This window comes from Cheilinus undulatus, linkage group 12 (genome assembly GCF_018320785.1).
Source record: "Cheilinus undulatus linkage group 12, ASM1832078v1, whole genome shotgun sequence".
In the NCBI taxonomy this organism is placed as follows: domain Eukaryota; kingdom Metazoa; phylum Chordata; class Actinopteri; order Labriformes; family Labridae; genus Cheilinus; species Cheilinus undulatus.
The window spans coordinates 41,676,430-41,701,664 of record NC_054876.1 but is presented as its reverse complement, the minus strand read 5'-3'; the positions used below and the strand labels follow the sequence as shown (position 1 = coordinate 41,701,664).

Genomic DNA, 25,235 nt, shown 5'->3' with positions numbered 1-25,235 from the left:
TGGCTTGTACTTATATAAGCATATAAAGAGTCTTTTGCTATTGTAGATGTGGTTATAGTAAAATTGTAGGGTCAGTTTGGGCCCAATGTGATAGCCTTTCACAGGGCACCTGTTTCTTTGCAGCCCCCCTGGATACAAGCTCACTTTACCTAAAACCCTTTCATTTCTCCACCTGCTCTGTGGAGAAAGTCGGCACTATGTCACTATAGTCCGTCCACATCCTCCGCATGACTGAGCTTCCTGCCTCACACCTGGATCCTGAAGAAACCAGGACCCGAAGCAGCAAAGTGTTGTGACCTCTGATAAGCCTGCAAACTCATTATCACCGTTACTCAAACAGGATTATACTTCATCTCCTCACCAATGCCTGTAGCAGCACACCCACACCAAAGCAGCTCCTTTAGATATCTTAAAAGCCGTACTATTTTCTCGACCGACAGGGACGCCGGGGTCACGTCCTCAGCAGTGTTTCTATTCCTCTCTCCCTCCCTTGGTATCCATTGGTTATTTTAATGACCTGAAGAAGAGTTTACATCCAGCATTTAGAAACACATTTCCATGGTGGGATTTAAAGCGGTTCAGACTACGTTTGGCAAAAGATGTCAAATGAAAATACAAGAGAGGGATTTTGTTATATCCCAGTGGAGTGGAGAAGGCCTTGAAACAACATTTAGTCTAGAAAAAAGAACAAGTATAAAGAAAATATTATTGAACGGTGAAATTAAATAATAAAATGAGCCTCAGTATAACCAGAAAAATGTTTGCCTTTCATTGCAGAAAATGTCTTTAGAGGTTTGAATTTGGCAATTTGAGCTTGTGACCTCAGCAGTTCTAAAATCCCTGCTAGCAGCCTGTAGGGACTGAGCAAGGTTTTCAACCAAGTTTGCTGTTTTTCCACTCAGTGATGAGGCACTGTGAGTGAAAAATCACAGTTCAGGAAATGCTTTGCTGTTTTTTTTACCCTCTTGAGAAAGCAGCCCAGTGTCTTGATGGATTATGTGTTCGAATAAATGTTGAGTAAAGCTAAATATAAATGTATACAGTAGGTGGTATAATTCTGAAAGCTGAACTCTGCTGATGTTTTTCTAATATATGCATCTGAAGGCTGAGTAATGGTTTTGTTTCATCTTAATTTGGGTCAAGAAAAGACACATGAGTTGTATTTATATGGCCAAAAAGACAAATGAGCCAACAGTCTTCATCCTTAAACCCTCCATTTGGATAAAAGGGAGCTCTGAAAGGATGCACTACTCGCGTCTGTCAATCAGCTCTGTTGTGTGTTCTGCATAGAGCGTTACACATACAACCCTGGCAAAGGATCAAAAGATGAGCATGTTCTTTTGACTGCTTCTTCCAAATTTCTGCATTTCTCTGGCTTTCTCTTTGTCCGGGCGTCCCATTTCTGAGCCATTCTCTCACCCTCATACACATTATCTTAACATGCTTTCATACTGTTGATACCAATAACATTTCCTCCCTGAGCAGGGCATTACTCTCTAATGGGCTCATTTTCCCTGACCAAAATTACTTCACTATCACTTTTGGTAGACCCTGGGCCCGCAGAGAAATTATTTGGCTGCCATTGTCAGAGGGAATTAGTAGAGTGAAAAGGCTTCTTTTGTATGTAGAGGGGGAAAAGGGACTCTTAGTGCCTGACGGATACCAGCTGAATGGATGTTATTTACAGCGGAGAGAGTTGCTGTGCTAATGATGAGCGCAATAAAACAACAGAAGTACCGCTGACGATCAGGAAACAGCTTACTGCTCCCTGGTATATTGGAGCCGTTAGTCTATGCTAACAGTGCCTTGTCAGCCTCTCTGTGCGTATATTCTTCTGGTTTTATCTCTGTTAGAATCACTTTGACAAAGATATATCATTGGAGGAAAGAGTCTGCTCTTCTTTAAAGAGCAAACTCTAGAGTTTCAGCTTAGGTGAATCTACCCTAGAATTTCAAAAAACACTCTTCGACTAGAGCTTCACTAGAGTTACTACTTACTAGAGTGGGGGGTTAAAACATACCCATTCCCCCCTTCCTACTGTTCCCTATCAGCCACAACATCAGGTCAAGTCAGGTATGGGAGCATATGCTGGTTCGGCACTTCACCATGTCAACCTGGGTCCTGTAGCCTACTGCTCTGACCTCCTGGTGGCCATCCCATGCCCCATCGCTCCATATATCCTCCCAGCTGCCCCCTCCATGATGTACGCAGTCACCCCCAGCATCTGGACTAGCCCACAGGGTCCTGGACACCCAGTATGTAGTGAGCTGAAAATCTGAGCAGTATGTGGGCTTAGTAGAGTAGGTTGTCTGGCTCCCCAACTGGCCCTTTATTTGATAGTAATTTGCCTTTAAATGTGAATTAAATAACTGCAAAGAATGGAGGAAAGAATACTGATACTTAAACTGGAGCTACTGCGGCTAACATTAAAGAGCCGTTTCATAGTGCAGGCTCGTTCGTGAATAGCACAACGCGGTAGATGCTAGGAGGTCTGCTGACTGAGAAATTAGTCATATTGATCGCCTCTACATCAGGTAAATCTGTGGTAAAAATCACTGTTTTGTAAACTTTAGGAATCAGATTCAATGTATTTAGAAATTTTCTGATGATAACGGCAGCATAGAGGTCCATTTAGAGCTGTTAAGTACTAACTCTCCTCTGTTCCCATTCGGTCCTAATGGCTGTCCCCTAACCTGACATGCCAGATGGGTTTGTTTCACACATTCCATCTGGAAAACTTCCCATGGACAGTGTTTGGTAAATGGCAGAGCTTTTGAAAAAACTCAGAGGGTGATTGGATGAACATCACATCTTCACGGGCCAATCAGAGCAACAAAACAGGTAATGTAGCCGCTACCGGGGAGTAAATTCCATAGATAACTGCATAACGTGTACCATGGTGACTGTAGACATGTCAGTACATGACTTTTGTCTCTTTGAAAAGAAAACTGATTGGCCCTGTCACTTTTTAACTGGGCCCAAACTGTTCAGACAGAAGCTTCGCAAGATGGATTTGCCAGTGAGAAACACAGAAACTGGTATAACCATCTGCTTTGCAAGGTTAGCTGTACCCTGCTTCCTGATCCCCAATGGACATTTGGGATCACATGTTTGCAAACAACCTATTGTAGAAGTCTTTTCTATTGACTATGCTCTTTAAATCTTTGAGTCAGCTGGGAAGTGAATGCAAAAGGTAGCTTTCTTTTTCTTTTCTTATCTGTTGCTGATCAAGAATCATAATAGTATTTTGACATGATACTTAAACATTAAAGCGATGCAAACAAAAAAAACAATAGTTTGGCATTGTAGTGTTGGACATTGTCTTTATGTGTCATCAGAAGGACTTGGTCGTCATGCTGTTATGTGGAATGAGGGGTGAAATTAACACATTAAGCTAAAGTTTGTGCATTGAAGAGTAGTTTTAATCAGATCAGCTACAGCACATTTACTGTACATTTCTATCAATAAGAACGACAGTTTAACCGAGGTTTTAGTCCATGTATCCATTAAACAGAATTTTGTTTGAAGCACAAATGTACTGATTATTCTTGCAGGCTGCGTGTATGTCCTCCTCCCTGGATCGACACAATAAAAACCCCATGGTCTCTTTATCCGCCCAGCCCCAAATCCTACACCCCCTACGGTGAGAAAAAGACAAAGATAAACACAGTAATGCAACACGCGGGCAACTAAAAGCCTTGTTCTTCAAAAAAAAAAAAAAAAGCATCCATTAAGTCCACAGAAGGCCTCCGTCCTTTCAGAGCCAGTCTTTTGATCACTTTGATGTGTCCATGGCCCCCACACTGCTAATGTCTGCTGTAATTCAACAGCAAATCATGCCCAACCTTCGCCTTGCTAATGGGAAGACAGGATGTTGTGGCTGAGCTGTCAGACGCTCATTCTCACATTATGTTCCAGGCTCCCGTCAAATATGGCCAACACACAGTCACAAACACACCAACTGCTGCTGCGCTTACACTACCAGGCATGCAGTCGACCATTACCCTTAGTCCATACCAGGGGGAGGGGTGTATGCACGGGGAGTAGCCTGAGTTTTGCTCATAGGGTAATTTCTTAATTATGTGTTTGGCTCATTAGGAATATTTTTCATTGCCTATATTATATGATTATTTAAGCAAGTATGACAACTGTGATTGGACCATAAAGCAATCTAGAAAACCAAATCCTTACAAGCTGGTCTTCTACCAAGCAAACTTGGACCAGCCACTGTATTCTGTGATGTAAATACACTACCAAGAGTTTGCTGTGACTGCTAAGAAAGCTATTCCCACTCATTTGTTGACTTCTGGGTTCTGCTCTGTGTATCTAAAGCTGAATGATAAGCAAGATTAAAATGCTTCTACAAATATAAGGGTCAGTTCAAAAAAGTTCAAAGGTGCATACTAGATCCCAAAGGGTTAAGTACAGGATGCTGAACCAAGAAAAGCCACAAGCGAAAACAGAGAAATAAGCCCATACACCAGAAGCTGCTCCAAAGCTTATTAAATGAAGATTATCACCACGTATGTCTGTGACTTATGTCTCTGTTTTGCCTCTACTAATACAGGACCAAACGCCCTGGAGCAGTGATACTCAACGCGTGGCTCTTGATCCACATGTGGCTCTTTCGTGTTGATTTGGAGCTCTTTTATGTCTTAATTTGAAATGTTTATTCCTGAAACCTTAGAAAAGGGAAACTTTGACCTCAGAAATTATCTGTTTCAGTTCACATTGATTAGTTTGTTTCCCGCACTAATACAGTTGGCTTTAATTGCCAACCTTTGTTTTTTGTCTGTATATTTCAGTTGCCCTTATTTGCAATTTTTTGCCCATTTTTTTCCATTTTTGCCACTATTAATCCATTCTCACTGCTTTAAGCCCACTTTGCCACTTCTTTTTGCTATTTTTTTCCCATTTGTACCACTTCTATCCAGTTTCTGCCACTGTTTTCATCATTTTTTGCCTCTTTTATCCAGCTTTTTCCTTTTTGCAATTTTCCCTTATTTGTTTTATTCCAACTTCAAGCCACTGAAGCTGCGTTTTGCCATCAAATGCCACTCTTTTCAGCATTCTTGCCACTCATTGCTGGTTTTTATCCCATTTTTCCTACCTTTTTGCACTCATTTTTTTGCCATGTGTTTGCTGTTTTTGTACTACTTATGCCACTTTCTACCCTTTTATGCCCCTTTTTCTCCTCATATTGTTACTTTTCACCCAGTTTATGCCATTTTATACCTACTTTGTCCCTTTTTGCCAATTTTTGACCATTTTTGCCACCTTTAACCTATTTTCTTGCCACTTGAACCCATTTTTGCCACTTTTTACCACTTACTTTTTGGCTCTTGCAAAGGCGTGCCATTTTAAATAAATAAATATTGTAATGATTGTAAAATTACAGGAAGTTGTTGCTGGTTATCATTGGCTTATATACAGCAGTGAGTCATTGTTACATCCCAGTATTTACTTCGACAAGTAAAATTTCAAATAAAAACAGCAAGAACTAGGAATGTGTATAATTAGTAGGGTTAATGAGTAAACATCCAGTCCCTCAGTGGTCAGCACCAATATTACTGACAGGCTAACGTAATTCTTAATGATTTTAATTTAATTGCAGGCCTATCCCACTCAAATGCGCTGTCTAAATCAGTGGTTCTGAATTGGTCTGGACTCAGTACCCACCACCACTTCTTCAAGCATGAATCAAGACCCAAATCTCCAACCAGTCAAATGTATTTGATCAAAAATTTGTAGTTTAGACTTTAAATTAAACACACTTCAATCCAGTCCAATCCACTTTGTTTACATTGCACATTTTAAAAACATTTATGCTTACCAAAGTGCTACACACTGACTAAAAAGCAGAAACAAAAGCATTAGGAAAGATGTAAAAGAAAATAAGAACACCATAAACATGTGTTTAAACAAAGAGATGGACCACCATGTAAGCAAACATGTTCAAAAAGCATGAAGAGGGAGTTAAAAGATGTGCAGCTGCATTTTGCACAAATTAAAGACTGTAAGAAACACCACAGAGCAGGTCAACTCATTACCATTTGATATTTTAACAAACAGCCAACTTTTTTGTCATTGTTGAGTCAAATACAGTTGTTGGGCTGATAAGTTGGGCTAGACATATATGATTTAAACAAATGAAGACATTAAAAAATCCTTTGAAACACACAACAAAACTCTGTCCATACAGTTATCCACCAGTATAATAAATGCTACATTTCAGTCTGTTCAGGACTATTTATAATGTATGCAACCCAGTTAGGGTTATGAGTCATAATGCTCAAAATTAGTTATTTCAGTGCGAGCTCCCACAAATACAAAAATAAACACATGAGAAGAGAGATGTGTAGCATCTCCAGAGTTTGATTTCCCCATGGATGCTCATGAAGCAACAGTGATGCAGGATGGCAATCTCTAAACTGTCAGGGAAACAGCTCTTGGTTTACTTGTTAAATAGTGATGTGTAAATTAAAATGGAAATAAGGCATTTTATAGGCTTTCATAGGGATTCCATCTTAAGAGGACCAACCACTGGATTGTGGAAACCTATTTTGGAATCTTGAGTGAGGTATTTTGGTCACTGTTTTGGTTTTTGGAGCTCACAGTTTTGAGAGAGTGGTTGATTATTACTTCATTTTCGCTTGGTGAAAGATCTTCAATAGAGGCAACTTAACAATCATTAGGTGCAGCCAAGCTGCAACGTCTGTTTTTAAGAATGAAGCCAAAGCCCCTTCAGTAACCAAAGTGCTGGCATCTCTCAGTCTTTGTCCAGAATCGTCTACAGTCTATGGTTGCAGCACAAAAAACTTTTTCGGGGACTTTAAAGGAATATTTGGGTATTTCTTTTAACTTGGGTTTTTGTCCTTGTTATGGTAATGGTTTAATGGTAGTTGTATGGGACGGAAGAGATTTCAGTCTGCTGTTTGGATTGGGAAGTGTTGTGCTCTCCTTCTGGTCTTAGTCAGTACTCTTGCTGCAGGATTTGAAAGAGCTGGAGCTGATTTATTGTATTCTTTGGTAAACCAGACAGGAGAACATTATAGTAGTCCAGGCTGTTAGTGATAAAAGTGTGCATTAGTCTCTCAGTTTGGCTCAGAGAGAGAAATGGTCTCACTTTGGCAATGTTTTTGAAATGATAAAATGCTGTTTTTGACACACACCATCCCCTCTGTGGAGCATGGTAGTGGCAGCACCATGCTGTAGGGGTGCTTCTCAGCAAGTCTTGTAAATGTAGAGAGCAGGGATAGGGATCGAAACCCAGGTCCACAAGGGTGCGGTTCTATATTTCTCTGATACCCAAAAATCAATAACATTTTAGCATATTGATACCGCTATTAAGTCTCACAGACTCTTTGATGTAACGTCATTTTAAGATATAATTGGTATGAAAACATACCTCACTTCTCTCAAGGGGAACATAGACTAAAAGCACATCAGTGTTGTGCATCACATTAAACCAGAATGAAGTACCTTCAACTGTCGGCTTGAGGAAAAAAGACTCCACCTGCAATTCGCATGCAATCATATCCATCTGCACTGGGAGTAACACACTCATTCACTCTCTTCAGCTGCAGGACTTTTTTGTCTTCAGCTGCTCAGATAAATGCTGAAAAGTGCTCCCAAACCATGTAGCGAGTCCTGTTTGTTAATATTAATCCAGTGCAGTGGCGGCTGGTCATTAGGGGGCGCTAGGGCACCACCTCACCATCACTCTCTCCACAATGAGAGGACAGATCTTTAGATCATTGAACAGATTTTTTAAACATTTGCTTTAAATATTAATAAATTTATATGAATATAGATAAACTCTATCATGCATTGTATAAACATGATTTATTAAAATGTGTAATGTGCAACAAATCAGTATATTTTAAATTTTATGATGTGTTTAAATGTCACATAAAAATTGGAAAATTTTATTTTTGACTGGAAACTCCAATAAATATAGTTGTGAGTATGAAGAATATGTTTATATTTGAAGGATAAAAATAAAAGACTCAAGCACTACTCAGCTTAGACCACTTTGAGTGTAAATATTTGTCCTCGATTTGTCTTTCCACCAAATTATAGAAAAGTATCAATAGGTATCGGTAAGAACTCAGGTCAATAAGGTATCAATATCAATAAGATTAACAATCCTCATCCCCAGTCAAGATGTGCAAGCCTGATTGAGACCTTGGACCTCCACACGGACTCAGCGCTGTGATTGCAGCCAAAGGTTAATCTACAAAATATTGGCTTCAAGGGGGTGATTATTTATACAGTTGCTTATTTTACATTATATATTTGTATGTAATTGACAATTCTTTGTAGAAATCTGTTCTCACTTTGACATTGAAGAGGTTTTTTGTGATTTTTTTCATCAAAGTAAAAATGAAGAGGGTCCGACTGCTTTCTGGATGCGCTGTAGATGCGAGGAACAGTTGAACCTGTCTGGGTCACTATCTGCCTTGAGCGTTATTCCTTTACAAGGGCAATGCAGTCTTAAATATCATGTGGTTCATAATTACAATTCTGTAACTTAAATAACCCAACTTAAAAAAGATTTTTAAATATCTCTTTAATCTCATAGGGGGCAATAACCCTAACCCTAAATTACAAAACAGTCATTAGTGATGAACTCAAGAAAAAGACTTAAAACTGGAGGTTTAGACCCTAGGCAGATCAGGAAAATGTTTACTGAGGTTATGAATCAAATAAGAAATATGTTCATGTTTTACAAAGATTTCCCTGAAATGATGCCTTTTTGACCTTTTGAAACCAGTGAAGGCTCTCCTCTGTGGTTATTAGCAAAATGAGCTTTATTTTTGACGGTGTTCTTATTCATGGTTAGCACCAAAAGAACTAAATTGCAAGTCCTCAGAGTTTAAGTGAAGGAATGATTTTCCATTAAAAAAAAATCAAGTTTGGTTTCTGAAAGTGAACTCCCTGGTTGTTTTTATAATGATCCATTTCCTGTAGATGCGATGCTGCCAGAAGGGAGAAGCCGACTCTAATAATGATAAAGTCCCTTCACCAGCCTGACAAATAGTAGCATGTTTGAGAGTTTATAAAACCAGCCACAATATCAACACAAGTTCCCAAACTGTACATTAGAGCTGTGTAATTGAATGACAAAGTCCACGAGGTGCCTCCGCCCCCAACACTCCCCCTGCTTGACAGCCAGAACAAATGCAGCCAGGGCCGGCATCTCCTCTAATACATCTGATTGCTGGGTATTGTGACCCTAAGTGATGGAGAGCACTGTGAGAGTGGCTGACACTAACAATGTTAACTGAGAAAACAATGCAGTCTGTACTGCTCTAACTCTCACTGCCGCTCCTACTTCACAGGCTAAGAAAACACAACCATCAGGGCGTACGCCTTTGCAGTAGAGCGAGACCCGGCACAGAGGGGCTTTATGTTGTTTACAGGCCGCCTCTTACCCAATAACTGAGTTCTCTTCTTCCCTGCTCCTTTACTAGCTCTGGTTTTTACTGCTCACTAGAAACATATCTAGTGACCTGCTTGCACCTGGCGCTTTCCTGCACTTACTTCACCCTTCTCTGCCATTAACGCTCATGGGAGTTTCTCCACAAGTCACTGTTTGGTCTTTAAGTGGCATTCAACATATCTTGCTGAGGTGCAAAGTGTACCAAAACATCCTATTGAAGCTGCAAGCACTCTTAGTTTGCTAAAATTGCACTTGAGTGGAAGTGAAATTGCCTCCCAAACAAATTTGGGAGGTTATGTTTTGAATCCTGTCAGTCTCTTGTGAACGGCAGATATTTTAGATATTTCTCTGCTCTGTGTCATTATGACATTACGGTGGTAATTTTGAGCAATTTCTGTAATTTAAGATCCTGTCACTCATCTCTAAACCAGCCGACAGAAGGATTAAGTCTCAGTGACATTGATGTTGAATTTCACTGTTCATTTGATGAAGCTGGCAAAGCCTGCAGCAGGATATGATATTTTTTAAACAAATGCATGCATATTTATGTCAAAAAAGGAAAATACATCAATGTTTTTGTATAAATAATGCTTAAGCATTGCAGAGAGGGGATTGACAAATGGTAGATGGATCAACGAAAGTCAGTGTGTTTCATTCTTTATATCAACGCTTTAGAAAAGTACCATGCGGACTTTTGTCCATTATCTAATAAATTACATAAAACTACTTCAGTGCTAAAAGCCTGTTTACCTTGAATCTTTGGGTTCAGGTTACAACCTCAACTTACCTTGAAAGAAACCCATCATGTGAAATTTAGTCGCATTTGAAGCATATTTTCTCTTATCATTACATCTTGTCTAAGGTGATCGATGAAGTCTCCCTGAAAGTTAAAGGTCACTGACACATCAGACATGTATTTACAGTATTGTCACTTGAACAAGTCAATGTCAAGTTTGTATGTAAAGCCCATAATTACAGCAAGAGTGTCAAAGCCTAAATAGTGTGGATTATACAGGAAACAAGGACAGCTTTAGAACGGGAAAACAAAAAAAAAAAACACTTAAAAGACAGAAGAGACAGAGAGGACAAATGAAGGAATGTTATGGAGGATGAACTGTAAGTACTTCTAAAGGGGCATTAAAGGAACTTAATAGATTTCTGTATTTCAATATCAAAAATAATTTAAAAAAAAGATTTAAGTTAAAACAGCGTGAAGCTTGAAAACATAAAGTATTCTCATTATTTCTCAACACTAAACAGAAGGTGCTTTTAGTCCATTGTATATCATGCCACCTTCAGATATCTGTAAAGTACAAAAATGCGTGTTTGTTACATCAGGATTTCAAATTTCTACCATACTTCACTGTAGAAGATACAATACAGTGCCATACCAGACATTATAACACAACCTGAAAAAATATGTTATGATTCCATGCCATACTAAAAAGAAATGACGTGATATGATTGACACTGCAATACATTCAATGCAATTTGATTTAATATGATAATGTACTGAATGGTGTTATACCATGCTATACCATACCATTCCATTCAATGCTAAATGAAGCTATAGGATACTAACCTTGCACAGCAGATGGATACGCCCATTTCCTCGTTTTTCACAGGCAAATCCATCTTGCAAAGCTCCCATCTGAACCATTTGGGCCCGGTTAGAAAGTGACAGGACCAATCAGTGATGGGGGCAGTGCTTTCAGGCGCAGCAGGGTCGTGACATAAACAAGCAGCAGCAAGAGCTGGTGCAGTTATGGAGGAAGAGATTAGCGTGGATGTGGCTAAAGCGCCAGTTTTACCAGAATATGACGACATTTCTTTATTAAAAGAAGAACAAAGAACAGCAGTGAGTTGTTTTCTTTTCAAAAACGACAAAAGTCAAGTACTTATATGTCTATAGTCGCCATGGTTCGCGTTTGTCCTCAGTCGCTGCGCATGCGCAGCTCAATAGCGGCCACGTCACGTGTTTTGTTGCTCTGATTGGCCGTAGAGATGTGACAGACAGAACGTTCGAACCAATCACACTCTGAGTTTTTTTCAAAGCCTCTGCCTTTTCTCAAACGTTTCCTATTGAAACTTTCCCAGATGGATGTGTGAAACACATCCATCTGACGTGTCAGGTTAATAGGATGCAGTGTTGTGCACGAAGCAGTTCAGTAAGATGCAATACAGTAAAGTAAGAGACAGTAAGATATGATATGGTGCGATGCAATAAGATAAGATATAATGGTATAATACAGTAAGGTAGGATACAATGCAGTACGCTATGTAACAGTATGAAACTTTATGAAAAGGTCAAATACGATACAATGTGGTAGAGTACAGTATGATTTTATAAGATACAGTATAATAGGATATGATAAGGCACAATACAGTGTGGTACGGTTCAAACGGTAGGATATGGTATGTAACAATACACTGTAATATGATTCAGTACCATGCGATGTGGTACAGAATAGTACAGTATGATAGGATACAGTAAGGTACGATACCATAAGGTACAGTACAGTACAGTATGATACAAATGATACCATATGAAAAGGTGTGGTAAGATATGGTACAATCCAGTACTATATGATACGATAACATACAGAAGCAAGTTCAAGATCCTCACACTTACAGATCCCTGCATGGTCAAGCTCTAGATTATTTGTCTGAAGTCATCCACACCTACCAGACATCCTGCACCCTTAGATCTAACACACTAGAATATCTCTCTGTCCCACGCACTCACCTAAAGACTCGGGGTGATAGAGCTTTCCACAGGTAGGGACAGCTGCCTCTGTCTTTGTGCTCCACAAATTCTGTGAATGACTTTAAAAGTCAGTTAAAGACTCACCTGTTTAGACAGGCCTTTAGTTAATTGATCATTCTTTCATGTAGTATGAACTGTTTATATTGTGTGTAATGTGTTTCTAATGATATTAGCTCCTATTTTCATACTATACTTTTGTTGTTCTGACTATTGCGGTCATGTGGTGATTTCATAATCATCACTTTTATTCTCTGTATTTTTGTGCAAAGCACTTTGTGACTGTTGTCTGTGAAAAGTGCTGTACAAACAAACTTCACTTACTTGCTTAAGACACGGTAAGATACAATATGATAAGGTTCAATACAATAAGTGAGATATGGAATGATAGGATAGACACTTTCAAAATTCCATCCACTTAACTCATTCACAGTACAATATTTGCTCCTCACATAAGAGCTCTTTCTTTTGGTATTCTAACAATCCAACAGTCCCACTGTAACCTTGAGTAGCGTTAGTATTCAAACCATTCATTTTCACTCTGGTAGAAATAATTTGTTATTATGTGGAGCATATTGATATGAAATACTGTAAGTGTTTTTCCTCCTCTTCTCGTGGATGGAAGCATTTTTTTCAGGTGGTTGTTGGGTTTCGTCGCTGACCCTCTGTAAACTCCCCCTGCTCATGTGGAGTGTTTTAACACACCTGCTCTAACAGGATTGATTCCTGTCAGGTTGTCTCTCAGCTTCCTGTGGCCCTGCTCTGTTCGTTCAGTCCAGAAATACTGATTCATAAGCCTCATCAGTAAACAAGGCCCAGTAACTCAGCAGGAGGAAAAACACATTCTGCCTGTCACATTTGAAAGTCAATGAGCTACGATTTTCTTTGATACATCGCTGCAACTATCTGCAAAAAAACTGAGGAAATGTAGTGTACATTCACTCTGTCCCACTAGCATCTCTTTTAATCTTTGTTTATTTATTTTGTGGGCTAAGTTTTTAATGAGTTGTTGACACTGATGATCCCAAACATCTGCTGGACCCTCACAGTTCATGATGGGATAAAACCAATTAGACAGCAACACCCACGAGCTGGAGTATCGCGGCTCTCAAGCATGTGTGAAACTCATCAGCTCCAGCTTCATCTGCCAGCCGACTTCCCAACGGATCGTTTCTCCCCGCTTTTGTCTGCACACTGCTCTGTGCAGCCTTTTGTATTGTCAAGGTTGCTTTTAAAAGAACAGAATTTTTGATGGATTAAAAACATATCGTACGTCAGAAAAGTTTTGAATACAGGTCCAGATCACCTGAAGGCCTTCATTTGCATTTTTAAATCTGCCTCAGGCGGAGCTGTGAGGGGCTACATGGCTCTCACTGTCTTGTGTATGAATTACTTGATACATTTTCCCTCCAGTGCAAAAAATAGAAGATTTTCTAAACACACAATAGTGAAAAGATTTGTGCAGTAACTACAAACAACTCGCGCCCTCAGGGAAGACTACTTTTGTATGATAAACAACCCCTGTACCCTTGGGGGAGACATTACCGACAGCAGGATGACTTTTATTATCCACATAATGTAACTCTGAGATGTGTTCATTTTCAATTTGCCGTGCACATTCAGAATTAAAGTGACAATAAATGCAGCTTATTACAGGAAACGCAGAAAATTAATCATACTGCCACTTCCTTTAATACAGAGGAAATGGCACCACACCACTCATGGTGAATGGATTTTTTGAAAAGAAATCCATAAAACCCATGAAAAGCTAATACAAAATCAGTAATTAGATTCTGTTTGTAATAAAATCACCTGGAGTTTGTGCCCTTGTGTCTCTGCTGGAAACCAGTTTGTAGAAACAGGTTATGTTTTACAAATTTCATCATAAGATCCAAAATACCAAACCAACAATATCAAAGCTGGCCACTCATTATGTTCAAGGTTCTTCACTCTGCAGCTCAAAAGCCTCAGATTACTTGTTTCTTCTGAAGGTGTAAATTAAAAAAAAAAAAAAAAAAACTCTGGGTGTTCTGACGGTTCTGGTTCTGGCACTGGTACCGTTCTGGAGACTCAGAACCCTGGTGCTTTCTAGCGGACTAGTTTAACCCCTTAAAGCCTAAAAACACAAATTAAAGCCAGAAATTCTAATTTTTTGGAACTGAAATGTTTACTTCACTTTCTGCTGAAATCCAAAAATATCCAAATTTCAATAAGATTTTAACATACATATTTTTTGTATCTCATTTGATACATTAGGTGCTTGTGGTAACTGATAATCAACTTGAGGGCATTTTTATCATTTTTCAGATTGTGTTCAAAAGGTTTTTTCTTTTAATTTATGAATATATTGATCAGATAGAGGTATCATAAAAGTATGTATCAAATATGATACAACAGGCTTCAAGGGGTTAAGGCGAACCAAAGTGGGAGGACATGATGGACATGTATTACCGCATCCTGCTCCGCTTTTGCCCAAGTCTTCCATGCACTCCTTCCACAAGTTCAGCATATAACATGCTCTTCCTTGGACTACTCTCCAGCTTCACCTGGAATTCTGTCAATGCCCAGATCACAACCAAACATTTTGTCTCCCAAGCAGACCGCTTTTTTTTTTTTCTGCTCATCTTCACAGCTTAGAATGTGATACGTCCACTGGTGATATCACGGTTTCAAAGAAAGAACCAACTATTTTTGGTTCCAGCTGAGAACCAACTTTTCAGGTTCAGAACCAATTTTTTTCCCAGTTTGAACGCACCGGCCAGTTCAAATTTAGGTTCAAGAACCGAAACCAGTCTGAAAGGCCTATCTGTTATATGTAAAAATCCATTTTTTTTCCAGCAAATATTGTTCAAACAAAGAGCAATGTATTAAAGACTTTAAACTGTTAAATGGATGCTTTTCTTTGCATCTTGTCTTCCCTAAGCTAGTTGTGCCCCTAGTTTCTTATTCTTATGTGCAGGCTAGGCTAACAGTGCTTTTAAATGGGGTTGTGTTTAACCCTGTTAATGGAAGTTACCATATCAACCGCCCCCTCTTATAGTATTTACAACATCATAGGTTTAATATTTTTTAAAGAGTTCTCTAGTTGTGTTGTCAAATCATCAGCCACATCAGTCTAAACAACCCTAATTCTTTAACCCTGTGAGGTCCACTGGTTATTCTGCCATTTTGTTCATTTTCTTTTGACAAAATAAACCACTCAGAAAATGTGTACCATTCTCATGCTTGGTATAATCTTTTTCAGCCCCACCTCAACTTTATAATATGAAAACAATATATATATATTTTAAGTTTAATTAAATTGTTATTTAAAACAATATATTGTCATTTTTTTAAAAAGAAATAACAATATGCTGAAATAAAAAATACCAATGCCAGTCCTGTACAGCATGCTCCACTGTCCCATATGTGTAACATTACTTTTTATATCAAATTTAAATGATCATATTTCCTGCTTTACATGGACTATTGACATCAGACAAAAACTGAAAGAAAGCTTAAAGATCATGCTTTCCACACGAAGTGATTGCAATGCAAAATGTGGCTTTGTTTTCATGCTGTCATGTCACAAAGGTAGCAATGATGAAATCACACCAGCGTGACTGTGGACTGCTAAGGGCTATGGAGGGCTTGCACAAGCTCAGTCTTGATGCAAAAAAAAACAAATGAGCCTCTTACCTCTGCTTTTGTGGATACCTGCTGTCCTCAAAAATCAAGCCTTAGCTGCTTGGTTGGTCATGATCCTGTCTCAAACATCACTCAGGGTCTAGGAGTCTTTTGCTGCTAGCTTCATGCTAGCATGTTGCCTTTGCATGTGTGTGGAAAATTGTGATGACATTACTTGCTTCTCTGTCCAGAGAAGTGTGCACATCTCCGATCCTAAAATGACGTGTTAATTTGAACTTTGCCATTTTCATTTTCACGCTCCATGGACTTGAGTCAACATCATGTGAGTAATGCTGGAGAAGTGCAGTAGATGCACAAGAAAAGGGGCGTTTGTCTGTCCTCCTGTTATGCAGGTAGTTAAAGAACTCAAAGTGATGCAAATAATGAGGAAATAGATTTTTAACGTCTTTATAGATTTATGTGAATACTGAAATTAGCAACTGTAATGCCTTACATTAATGCTGAATAGAAAAATGTCAGAGTAAACCTCAACATTGATGCTAAGTGAATGGAAGATTTTCATATATTCATGTTTTATTTAAAGCACTCTGACAGTGCAGGAAGAAAAATATATTTTGATTCTTTCCTGTTTGAAAAGAAAAAATGGAGCCCTTCTTTCTACATCACAGCTCCCCTCAGCGTCCCTCTCCCTCCCACCTCGGTCCATGCACATTTCCTTTCCTCACCTCCTTATAACACGTTATTTCATTAAGTGTAGACCAGCCTTCCTCCTTATCAACAGCCACAAATTACTTATTTTCTCAGCACCTTGTAATAACCCCAACAGTTTTTTTCACTATGTTCTCAGGCAATCAGAGCAGCGTTGGGAGGTCTCTGAGCAAGCAGCGCTGTCAGTGGCTTCATATCAGCGCGGCCATGCCACTTCAACCAGGAAAATGTCACTTTTGATATCTCCCCCTGGTCATTGTCAGTGTGGGGAGTCCAACCCAGCTAATGAAGTAAAAAGGGAAAAGCTGTGGGAGGGAAAACGGTCTCTGGCTGAACTCTCTGCACTCAACCACCCTGTTTGATGTCCATTTATTTTTCAGCAGAATTTCCCATTTTTTTTTTTTTTTTTTTTTTTGTCGCCTGCATGCTCATTAAATGTTTCCTAATGTGTGGATTTTTACGTTGAATGTACCTTCTTTGTTGCCATCATCCCCGCCGATGTTCTGCCCTCCTAGGAGATATTACGAATGCACAGGCACGTTTGTTTGTCAAGAAAGCTCGCTGCATAACAATGACAGCATAAGTACAACAGCAGCATGTGTTACTCATTAGACATTTAATCACTTCTAACAACCGTGCCCGCTCCCATTGTCAGCGTTTCATGTTGCGGTGTGTAGGCTGTGAGTAGACATAAAAGAGAAGAGATCCCAACAAGATCTTTGATAAGCTCAGGCGGTGTGAGACCATGCTGATGTCATCATTGTGTGTACTGTATTTAATGTGCTGCCATAGCCAATCCATCACAAAGTCTGCGGCAGAGCTTTAACTCTCACAGGCACTCCGCCGCTGGCCATATATTAAGTCATGATACCATCGTTTCACTGTGACTTTATTTATCTTCATGACTTTTTTACTCATTTGTCTCCCCCCTTGTGTTTGTCGTGTATTTGTCCTCTCATCCAGATGCTCCCACCACTACCCCTATACCCACCACAGCCACCATCACCTCCACCACCATGCCCACCACCATGCCCTACCCTGAAGGCAACCCAGGTACAGTATCACCCTCACACAACCTCTTTATCTCTCTCTTAGCGTGGTGTGTGTATGCGTATCCATTCCCTGCTCAGCCTTGAATCACTCCATGTATGTCCATCATCATACCACAGTGGAGCATACGTATTCATATGTCTACCAGTGGGTTGAGGTCAGCCGGTGTCTGCATTCATTTAACAATCTGAATATGCTTTCAAGGTTGTTTTCAAACACTTTCTATCATTTAATAGCGAAATATTTTATTTAATAACTCAATTTATCATTTTCAGTGAGAACAGGTATTCAGATTTTAATAAGAGTTTGGAATTAAACCCAAAATGAAGGAATTTTCATACACTTCAGTTCACCAACACAAATAACAAATCTATTGCAGCAGAGGGAACTTTGGAGTAGATTTTCTATTTTCCAGCACGCTGACCAAAGGTCAAAAATGAAATTCCGTGTTGGAAGTTGCAGCAAAACAGAGCAACTTCTATTGCCTCTGAAAGTCTGCATCAGACTCACTAATGATGTTAAGAAACTGTTTCATGTACAGTTGGATCTGTGTTAGTTTCCCCTTTGACTGCTTCTCCTTAAAAACAATGAAATCAAACGGACTGATTTTTTCAGCTGCTGCTTCAACATGGAAGATCGCACATTACTACTAAGGACATTGCATTATAGAAACAACCACCAATTCTATATAAGCAAAAACTTGACCATAAATCAGCAAAGTTTGCATGTTCAAATGCATAGTTAAAGGGATATTTCATTTTTTTTTCAGTTGGGTTGTGAGGTACTTGGCAGTGGTAGTGGCATTAGCCTCGAAAGTTTTCAGTGTGAGTTGCCCCTTTAAACAGGGCATGCTGGGGGAAGCTAGGCTACGAAGCACTACATCAGCACCGCATGTCAAAGCACTTTGTAAACCCTTGTTTTTAAAGATGCTATATAAATAAAGCTATTATTATTAGTTATTATTACATATGGGAACAGTTTCTGTGTAGTTTAGTTACTGAGTTTTAAAGGGATATTTCAGGATTTTTGAAGTTGGATCATATGAGGTACTTGGCTATAGTAGTGGCATTAGCCTCCAGGGATTTCTGTGAAAGTTGCTCCTGTGGTTATGACGAGCTCAGAGAGATCCAGAGCACAGTGGCTGTAGATGGGAATGTTTAATTCAGTCTAGGCTTATTTTACTAATATGAGCTCACCAAACATTGGAATTTTATGTATGGATTTTAAAAAGCCAGCTACATTTCCCCTTGTTTCAAACAATTATGTAAATGCAAAGCTGGATTCACCATTTCCTGGCTTCAGCTCTGGTCGTAATGTCCTGATACTCCACTACACAAACTGGAATCTTAGCAAGTGTAGTTATCTCATGACTAACAGAGAGAAAAACACTCATTAACTTGGCAAGTCCAGATAAACATCTTATTTCAAGATTTTACAAGCAAAAATTAGGAGTTTGTTTATAATGAGGGAAACTGGCAGCACCTTAGTTAAGACATCATCAAGACATCCTTGTAAGCAATTTGGACCTCATTTTCTACTTTTGTCTGCAATAAGAGGGTTGTCAGAACTCAGCACCTCAGCATTGTCTCTGAACAGGAATTAATTTTGACCAAAAATTATGTCCAATATCAACACACAATTTATGAAATTTACAAGAAATGACTTAATTTTTTAGTAAAAAAAAACACATTTTTAAAGAAGTACTCCTACATTTATTCAAGTATTCCTCAAAATTTTCAGTGAAAATTTATTATAAAGTCTAAATTTAAATTTTAAAAATTCAAAATTTCCTTTGAAGATCCTAAAAATTTTCTAAACATTCCTGAAAATCTCAAGGCAAATTCCTTCAAATGTACAAATTTATTCCCCAAGATTCTATGAAAATAATAGAAGATTCCCCTAACCAGTTCCCTGAAATTTCCATGAAATTCTAGAAATTTCACAGGACATCCCGACTCCAAATTTACAATCAGATTCCAAAAATTAAATAATAAATTTCCCAACATTTCTTGAGAATAGCTGAAAACGTTGAAGCAAATTCTCCTCTCAATACAGAAACAACTGGGAATTTCCAAACTCCCCCAAACACCCCCCCCTCCCCCCCCCCAAAAAAAAAAAAAAAAATCCCAAATTCCCATGAAAATACGACAAAAGACTCACATGATACTCTCAAAAGTATTTTAATGAAAATACTTCCAAGATATATTACCAAAAATCTTCTTCTTGAAAATTTCATTAAAAAACTTCAATAGACGTTTGAGGTGTCTCGCCAAAAAATGCTGGTAGTAGAAATTATTACTATGTTGTAAGAAGCCTATGTAATGTCCTCATACGTGCATACAGGGTCCTAGAAGGTTAAAATGAATACAGCAGGGTATTTTCAGTTGGAATTGGACAAATAAACTTGGTAAGAGTTGAGTTTTTGCAGAATGGTGATGGTTTTATTTGCATTCCACCTCCTCGTATGTTTTCAAAAACTTAAACCATTTTTTTAGTTATTAAAGGAGTCATTAATACACAAAACTGAGCTCATATTATGGATCGATTATTTTTAGAGTATTTTTAAGATGGTCATGTTGGCATCTCACATTTTCACCTTTTTTAAATTTACTTAACTTTATTGTATAGCGGTAGTGCAGTTAAGCATGCAGAACAGGAAAATGATGTGCTGCACATTCTAGAGTGAATGCTAATGTCGGGCCCTAAGTGTATGATAACAGTGTTGTTCAGCACAGTATAAACAATGCATATTTAAATGTTACCATGCAAACACAAAGTTACATTGGTTTGCATGGTGACATGTTAAAGTTAGACTAGAACCACATGTATCACAGTCATGCACTATGATTTATCACAGCAGTCCACTTCAGAGTCCCATGCCCGCTCTACTTTCTCTTCTTTTTGAAAGTGTGTGGGTGAGTACGGAGGTTGAGATTGAGAGCAGAAATAGTAGGCCAAGGCTCAGCTTAGCTCCAGTTGCTCAGTTGTTTGGTTGTCAGTGCAACTTCTTCTGGAGCGGCCCGGTGACTGTCGGCACTGTTCATTCACCGCTTTGTTCCCCATAATCCTTTCACAGCAGGAATTCACAGCAGGCCCAGCGCACAAAAACATGCTGTGGGAAAGATTTGGCTTTCTCCACCAAACTGGAAATACTTTGGTTACAGAAGCACACAGTGTGGAATCACCTGAGCATGATGGGAAAAGCCAGAGCTAACAAATTACCAAAAAGAAAAAAGAGGAAAAAAGGATTGTGGATTCACTGTGATAAGTGTATGTATTTAGTAATTATGAAGAGGATCGCAGTGGGGACGAACAATAGCTGAACATGAGCACTTGAAAATTAAGCCCCTTTGAAATAAGCAAATTTTATCTGGCTCTTTCAGGAGCAGAACTGGGGACTATTGTGAGTATAAATCTCCAAAGGGTGCAGATAGAAAACACCACTCTATGCCCCGACTCAGAAATCAGCCCGAGCTCCAAATGCAATCAAAGCCTCTCTGACAGACCGCTCAATTGGAACAAATCTCACGAGGCTGGCAGAAATCACAGGCATTGTGCTTGATTATGCCATCTGATTGGATTAAAGAGAATACCTTTCTATGCAGGCTGATTGATAGCTCCTTTGCCTCAGATCAAGGAGCGTGGAGCCCTCACAGGCCTGGGCTGATTATAGCTATCCCGACTGATTCACACTCAGATCTCTGCTGATTACTTTTAATGCACATGCTTGGGATAATAGAGTTACTTTAAAGGTAAATAATGACACTAAACATGCATTTTCTCCAGATTACTTACAAAAAAGTTTTGGGATTTCTCTTTAGAGATGAAAAAGAAAAGAGAAGGAAAATAAATGCAAAAGAAAACGTTCATTGCCAAGAAGTAAAATGCATGTTTGCATGATTTTACTTGCTACTTTCTAGGCTAAAAAAATCTGTAGCGAAATACATCATCACATAGTCCTTGCTGATGTGTATTTGAATACAGATGTTACAGAATCAATGCAAATGCTGCGATGGCAGTTCTGAAATACACATCCCCTATAGTGCAGTTAACAGATGGCAGATGTTAAACTGCACGATGCAATGCTGCTTCAGAGTAAAATAAACTGCCAGTAATATGGACAAGACCGTCTTTCTTCAGTCACCAAGACTGAAAGCAAAGATACTGGATTATATGTAGCATGCAAGCTGTGCAGAAACAAGGTAAAATACTGCAGTAACACCAGTCTTCATCTACACATGGCGCCAGCTTAATTACCATAGCAACAACAGCATTGGGTTGGTTTGTGCCATCACATCCAGCACTGAATGATTCAGTCAAAATTAAGTCAAGCACTTTTTGCTTTATTTTTATAGACTTTACTTGTGCTGTTAACAAAGACTTCATGCAGCTGCCTATTGAGAGTGAGTAGCACTGTTTACGTTTCACTCATTTGTTCATTACAGAAATTTCAGTGCCTAATTTTTTTGAAGATATAAAGTGAAAAGACATTCTTCTTGCATATTCAAATAGGCTTAGTAAAATAAAACCACGATATTGTTGTTTTATCAAAAACAGAAGCAAGAGAGACAACAAAGAGGGCTAATTCTAGTTTGAAAAAAATACACATTTTATGGCATTTGCATTTATGAATAGCTTGTCCATCCATTTTCCATACTGCTTATCCCATTGGGGGTTGCGGGTGGCTGGAGCCTATCCTAGATGTCGTTGGGCGAGAGGCGGAGTACACCCTGGTCTGGTTGCCAGTCAATCACAGGGCTGACATGTAGAGACAAACAACCAGGCATGCTCACGTTCAAACCTATGGGCAGTTTAGATTCACCAATTAACCTAACAAGCATGTCTTTGGTGGTGGGAAGAAGCTGGAGTACCCGGAGAGAACCCACACATGCACGGACAGAACATGCAAACTCTGCACAGAAAGGCCCTGGCTGGGAAGCGAACCAGGAGCCTTCTTGCTATGAATCAACAGCGCTAACCCCTGAGATAATAGAATGAACAAATAAATAGCTTTCATTATGTAAATGCAAAAAGTAATGTCTAATTTTATCATCCTAGCACAGAATTTAAGGCAAATTAAACTGTTTTTTATCATGCAATGAATACGCCATCCATGCCTCGTAGCCCTTAAGTAAGCTTTTACAGCCTGGAGCTTGGCTGGCTTTTCTTAGTCTTTAAAGATTAAACTCACACCAGTAGTTCTGACATTGAACGTCTTTTTAGCCATATTTTAATCAATTTTTGATTGTTTCTGCTGCTCGCCCTACGTGCTAACCTACCAACAATGCTTTGTGATGGGCTGTGACAACAAATGGCAAGCTGTTCATCTAGGAGATGACCTGAATAGCTCATAATGTAGAGAAAGAGAGAGAGAAAGAGAGCCTGTGATGTGTCCCTCTGTGTCACTGCAGACAGGAGCTACTTTTAATAAGGCTCAGAAACAGTCAATGCAAAGAAGTGCAAGGACTTCTTTTGTAAATACGTCAATATTTAACAAGTCTGTAGAAAAAGTCTTGCACTTTACTTTGTGTTACACGTTAAAATTGTTAAAATGTCCATTTGGTTTTTTTCTGTTGCCTTTTTAGTCCCATAACTTTTTAACAATAGAAATGGTAATAGTGCAGTATATTCTGGAAGCTCAGGTTGTCTGAAGAAGAGGATGTTTAGAGCTTGACTGTGCTTTTTACAAGCTTTTTTAAGACAATAAGTCAAGGCAGGAAAAAAATGAGAAAGTGCCAAACACTGATGTAAAAGCACTCATATGCATTGATTTGATCGATTAAAGGAAGATTCTCTATTTTTTTGTTTGTTAAAACAAATAGGTATAAGTATTTTCATTTGTATCTGAATGATCATTTCAATTTCAAGTCCATTCAAAGTCTTCCAGCAGCTCTAAACCACATCTTGTAGTCCCCCTGAACACCATGATGAAGTATGGGGGCAGTTGTCAAGGAGTCCGAGTCTATTATGTACTGCTATGAAGGACAGGAGAAAGATGAAAATGATTTCAAAGAAATAAAAGTCAGAGAAAATCACATTCCACCCAAACAGCTTTTTTACTGAAATAAAAGAGAGTTATAATCACTGACATTCTCCTTGGTTATTAGAAACCTCATCACGCCGTATTGGCGAGTCATTTCGGTCCCCACTGAACTGGGCTTATGTGGAGCTGTGTGGGCTCTACCTGACAAAGCAAACCTCACATCTACTGTGCCAATAATTTCAGGTTAGAACAACCCACTTACAGTTTCTGCCAGATGTCCCCCCTTTGCTTTCAGCTGTCAGGGGCCTTCCATTATTACAGAGTGTATAGATTGAAGGCAGCACGCTCATATGGCCATAATACGCTCTGCCAGTTGATTTCATTTACCCGCAGAGGGCCGCACAGATCAGAGACCTACTGCCAAATGAATCTATCAAAGTGGGATTGAGTTTTTTTTTCTTTTTATCAGTTACCCATTAGGGGGACAGAATAGAGCACTTTAAAAAATCTATTAGAGTCCCAACACATGGCTCTTAAGTGCTTGGAAGGGCTTAGAAACTGGCATAGGGAAATGATTAAATTTATTCTTTCACTGCTAAATAAATTCACAAATAAAATATCTTGATTCTCAGCACTTACATTTAGGACCTGTTATTCTATAATCCTCCAAACACCTTTCAGGAACTCAGTGTTCTGCTTCTGCTTCACTGTCCTCTGTTTCTCTCCCTCCGTGTACTCGCTGTCCATAATCTTTTTTTCTTTCCCGCCATTTCTCTGTCAGTGTGAAAAAGACTTTTTTTTTTTTCCTTGAAAGCAACATTTTGTGCTGCACACTCTCCTTGGGGGCCACAGTCTATTATCTTTTTAGTGCTAGTGAAGGCCAACAGGAGGTCTTTTGTGCAACATGAGCCAGACCCAAAAAGTACAGATGCACTGCTGTTCTTCACAGGGATTTCATCCTCCCACATATTCTGTTTTTCCCATCTCCTCACCTCAGCGCTCTCCCTCCTCATCTGCACAAAATGACTAATCATTTGCTAATTCAGCAGTGAACAATGCCACTTAATCCCCTGAATGAAGAAAAAAGATAATAAATGTGTATTGTACCTTCCTTGTGCAAGTAAAACAATCATGTGGCAGGCTAGCATTACTTTTAATTGATGAAAGAGTGTAAACGTAGCTGACAACCAATTCATTTAACCCACGCTATAGACAGGATAACAACCTAGACAATGGAAGGAAGAGAAACAAATATCCATTACATTTGTCAGGCTCTTAAATTATGTAGACACCCTCTGATGAAGTGACTTTAAAACTTCCTGAATTTGCATGTGCCCTTAACTCACATTCTCCTAAAGAAACCTGCATATAATGTTAAAAAAGAAACTATTTTGCTCAGTCTGCCCATTTTTAAACTAAAAGAGTCACCAATGTGATTAACAATGATTGCTCCATGTGACGTACAGCCCTAAGAGAGCATCAATGATATAACGACTCTCAGCATCATGGGAAACACCAGTATGGAGCCAAACACATCTTCTTAATGTGAAGCTTTATTCTCTTCTGGAGGTTATCCTGCACACACAGTGACCAGGAGAAGATGAAACTCGTAAAGAAAGGCCATGATAATCAGCTAGCCACACAATATTTGAAAAGAA

General features: G+C 39.0%; 1 protein-coding gene across 5 annotated transcripts in view; it reads left to right on the top strand.

Moving 5' to 3' along the window:
* The window catches only part of cadm1a (cell adhesion molecule 1a), a 712,922-nt gene that overhangs the window by 616,479 nt on the left and 71,208 nt on the right, over window positions 1-25,235 (top strand). For 4 of the 5 annotated variants that reach the window (XM_041800657.1, XM_041800658.1, XM_041800656.1 and 1 more), the window contains one exon: window positions 17,508-17,597. The exons of the other annotated variant lie outside the window; for it this stretch is intronic. In XM_041800657.1, the coding sequence (XP_041656591.1) occupies window positions 17,508-17,597 (90 nt within the window). The remainder of the gene's footprint in view (window positions 1-17,507; window positions 17,598-25,235) is intronic. 5 annotated transcript variants of the gene reach the window in all.